Source organism: Cystoisospora suis, assembly GCF_002600585.1.
Source record: "Cystoisospora suis strain Wien I chromosome Unknown contig_10458, whole genome shotgun sequence".
Lineage (NCBI taxonomy): Eukaryota > Apicomplexa > Conoidasida > Eucoccidiorida > Sarcocystidae > Cystoisospora > Cystoisospora suis.
This window is the reverse complement of record NW_027163231.1, coordinates 1-4,447: the sequence shown is the minus strand read 5'-3', so window position 1 is coordinate 4,447 and position 4,447 is coordinate 1. Positions and strand designations below refer to the sequence as shown.

At 51.0% G+C, this 4,447-nt stretch overlaps 1 protein-coding gene across 1 annotated transcript; it reads left to right on the top strand.

Annotated features, from left to right (window-relative positions):
• Positions 1–16: 16 nt before the first annotated feature.
• Positions 17–4,212, top strand: CSUI_011256 (28 kda heat- and acid-stable phosphoprotein; the record flags this gene model as incomplete). Its single annotated transcript, XM_068071357.1, has 6 exons — positions 17–115; positions 760–792; positions 1,298–1,477; positions 1,917–1,966; positions 2,534–2,596; positions 3,162–4,212. Coding segments are annotated over 6 exons (432 nt in total), but the record flags the coding sequence as incomplete, so codon positions are not given.
• Between the last annotated feature and the right edge of the window lie 235 nt (positions 4,213–4,447).

Genomic DNA, 4,447 nt, shown 5'->3' with positions numbered 1-4,447 from the left:
GGAGGAAGAAGAAGAAGATGAGGAAGAGGAGGAGCATGGTAAGGCCAAATTCAAGAGGCCTTTGGACTTTTTGAGGGAGCAGAAAAAGAAGGAAAAAGGGAAGGGGAGTGAGGAGGTAAGGATGCCTGCACGCCTGTCTGCCAGAGAGGGACCACTGCGCCGTACACGATGTGCCTGTGGACTGACGGGGTCTCCCAAGGGTCCTTCGGTATCTCTTCTCTCCAATGTGCACATAGCCATGTGGAGCGTGTGTATTCTTGCAGGGCTTCGTGAAGTATACACGTACAGTACCTTCTTTTTCTTTACAATTTCTACAGAATGGAGCAAGCCTTGTGACGCACTTTGCTTCGGTGCAGGGGGAGGTGATTGTTTGGTTTTGAAGAACAGCAGCTACGTGCCTAACAACGTTGAGCGCTTGCCACAACACGCCGTAGCTTCTCTGATGCGAGTAGACACGCTAGCGCGAATGTCCCTGCGAGCAGTAATGGATGTGCATGCCGGCCGTAAGCAGTAACTCAGTTCGGCTGTAACGTTGGACAGACTGAGTCACGATCACCGGCATCCGCGTAGTGAGAGCGCGTTCTTGTAGCTGGTACATACACGGGCTTCACGGTGTGAGCCGAAGCATACACACGTGCACCATCGCCGACATTTCCGAGTCAAGAGCGTTCAACAGTGGCCTATGTAGGCTTTTTTTGGGGTCAGAAGCATGTAAGACGTGTCCGTGTCTCTTTTGGGGAGCACTATGCTTGTCTGCAGGAGGAAACTGAAGAAGAAGATCTCTCCATCGAAGTAAGTGTCAGTTCCTTCGTTGTCATTGAGGTGCTTTGCGTTCTGTTGCCCGTTGATTCACTCTTTGGGGGTCACATGTCTGGTTGTTCAGAAACGCATGTGCAGCTACTTTCACGTACTTTTTGTGAAATATTTGTAAGCGTGGATACACGGGTTACTATAAGTCGTCCGTCCAACTAGTCACTTTGAAACCTCCAGTCAGTGAATATATACACATTTTTCTCGTCTCATTGAGAAGCATGCATTTTGCTTGCTTTCTCAGGTGTGCGCGCTGTGGTGAGTGAAGTATCGCCAGCCGCATTCTGCGAAGCTCACGCTGCCTGCCAGACGTTTCCCAGTACTCTTCAAGTTGCTTGACTTCTGTCAGGTTACCTTATTTTTCAGTGATTATCTTTGGCAGGTTTTTTCGCGTTCTCATCTTTTTTCTTTTCATTGTGGAATGTGCAGTAGGGCACCCGTCTTGCCTGCAGAAGGGACGAAGCCGTGTGTGTGTCTTCTTGTGCAGTTAGGAGACCTGAAGATCTCTACTACGAACCCTAACAGAAGTAAACAGAGTGTAGAAAAGAGTGGAATCGTTGAACTGAGTAGGCGAGAACGAGAAGAATTGGAACGGCAACGGCGTCAGCGCATCTATGAGGTCAGCCAAGAACTTCGATTTACACCTGTCCGGTCGCCTTGTCTCTACGTAGGTATAAAGCAAGTACTCTCGACTACATGCCTTGCTGCACACGGTCTTGGTTCCACCCAGCATGCACACGTCTATATTCTATCCAGTACACATCTACGCTGCATTCGTATGTCTGTGGTATCCATACGGTGCCTCTTGCCTGTGTGGGCAGGCTTGGCGTCTGCTTAGCTGTAAGCCGTGTATAGGATTCACTGAGGCAATAGGAAGCACGCCAGAAAAAGCTCACAACACAAGTAGTACAGAGTTGAGCAGACCCGATACGAAGAAGCAACGCTCACAGTGGTGTCCCGTTAATGAAAAGAAAAACCCAACTGTGTGAAGAGTGTCCGCTGGTACTGTATGGGGTTTAGGGCCTGCCGGAGACTTCAGAGTAGCGGACGAAGGTATGCTCGTCGAAGTCCTGGTTGCTCGCGCCTCCCTGTTTTTTTTTTTTTAGAAATTGCATGCGGAAGGGAAAACGGCAGAAGCGAAGGCAGACCTGGCCAGGTGCGTTCTGTCTTACGCTCCGCGCTGTCGATTTGTCGACTCTGCGCGGCGTATTGTCCTGTGCCCGTGTTACTGTGTCATCACACGCGCCTGCGTATATCGCGTACCTGGCCCTTCTCGCTCCGCAGGTCATTCGGCGGTGCAAGCGCACGTAAAATAGTCTTGCACGTGCATTTGTCTGTGCCGGAGCATGCTCCGTGTGTAAATAACTTGGCGTACATGCGACACGGAGAGTGCATGCCTACAAGTACGACTTAGTCGAGTTTTGGAAACACTTCCAAAGTATGTATTGAACTGCCATGGTTCCCGCTTTCTATACACGGACTTCTACAAGGTCTCAGCCCGCGCGTCCACGAGGACACTCCTATCTGATATTTCAAGTTTCCGTAGTCCTTTGTGTAAGCCTCAACTTTGGAGGTCAATGCCGGACGTTGTTCTCTATAGTTCCGTGTGTTGCCCCAAAACAAAAGGTATTGAGAGATGCATGGCTGGCTGGTCTGACGTCCTAACGCTCTGTTTCCCTATGCTCCATGTTGTGGAGTTTCGCTTCTTACGCTTCTCCTTCAGATTGGCGGAGGTGCGCCGGAGACGTGAGGAGGCGGCCCGGCGGAGAGCTGAAAACGAGGGAGGGTGAGGACACACAACTGAACATTGTTGGAGCCAAGTGTCCAGACCGACTTGTAATTGGATTCAAAACGAACGATTTTTCGTCTTCCTGATACAAGTAACAAGACGGTTGCCGATGGACTCACGTTGTAATCACCGCGCGCGACGTCAGGGAGAGCCGGGTGGCTTCACTGTTTGCGTTTAAGCCCGGCTTCCTGCCACGTGGTACAGCTCCTCATACGTCCGAGGCTGAACAGTGGCCATAAAGAAAAAGGCACGAGCCGCTGTCGTTCTCTGCGTGCTCTATTTCAACCGGTGTTCTTGTCGTCGGTGCTCGAGATTCAACTACATACACAAGGTGATGCACGTGGAGACTCCACAATGCCTAATCAGTTGTGTGTCACCGAGTATCGCGACCGTGTATTCTGGGACTTGTCTTCTATCAGCGTCCACCGTGTTGGCACGACAGGTGTTTAAATACGGCTAGAGATGGTGTAAGGACGACGCCGGCAAGCGGAGATTTGGACTGTGGAAAGGAAAATCGAGTTCCCGGGTGTTTCGGCTCTTTTGTGTTGTGTCTTTTTCTTAGGAAATAAGGAAGGGCGCTTCTGAAAAGGGACAGTTTTCTGTCTTCCCCTCGCTTGTTGCTCGTCCATTGCTCTCGTTGCTGCCCCCCTTCCTACTCGGCCTTCAGTGAAAGAGCGCCGGACAACTTTCTTGTTCCACTGGCTACGTGCCTCTGAAATTGTTTCCTACGCTCTCTGCGTAACAGAGAAAGTAATGTGACTCGGTGCAAACTAAATATGCATCTGGCCGGACGATAGCCATCTTCGTTGCTGTTTAGTCTGCGCACCTCTACTCGTGTACTCGGAGGAAGCGCCCAGATGTTAGACACGTCTTTCCCGCGTTGGTTCTTGAATCCGAGCTCCGAAAGCGTGGTGAGTTCAGCTGTATTTACGAGTCGGCCGCGCGTGCCTTCTGTCATCGGTCATTCCTGGGGTGGACTGCGAAGGAGAATACACGTTCGAGGGGGCAAGCACCGCCAGTGGTTCAGTGGCCTTGCTCAGTGCGGATAGATTCTGGAGCGGCAAGAAGATGAGTGTCACTACCCGCCACATCCTGGCTTTTCCGCCCGTGCGTGAGACCATATGTCCTGACCGATACGGTAGTCTTGTCACCTCGATGCGCGAGACCTACTTTCTGTTTGCTTAAAACACGGATGTGTCCGATGCCGGACAGCTGACGCGAGTCCTGCTTTCGGGGAGGTCGTTTCCTCGGCAGTGTTGGCCTTTTTTCTTGTTTTGCCCTCTGCTGTTCCTGTCTGTTTTGTAGGAGTCTTGCTCCAGAAACTCTGAGACTCCTGTTCTTTTTTCTCTGTACGCCCGTTGTTTCGCTGCCGTACTTTTTTGTCTTGTTTCTTGCATGCCTTTCGACACTCCAGGCTTTTCCTGTTTTCTCATGCAGTTGCTGTACGGAATCGGTTTCTGCGAGCCCGGCTCTATACCCATTTCGGTCTGTAAAGTGTATCTGGTTTTTTTCATGCCTGCTTGTCGAGAGTTCGTGTCACTTAATTCTACGTTCGAACAAAGTGATCGCCACCCACTGTTTTCAGCTGCCTTCGAAATCATCTTTACAAGCAACGGACTCGATTGGTGCACGCGAATACCTTTCTGAAGTTATAGTGATGTGCCCGCGGGGAGCATAAGTTCCTCCACGAGATATGTGTTTGTGAGTTAGACTGTGTGCACCGCGGGTAGTACTCCCTGCACCCCGGTGCTGGGAAAGCCCGGTAGCGCGGGACACACTACGTAGTAGACTAGCTGGCAATAGTCCGTAGTGTTGGTATGTGGAAGCGCCTACTGTGTATCGGAGCCT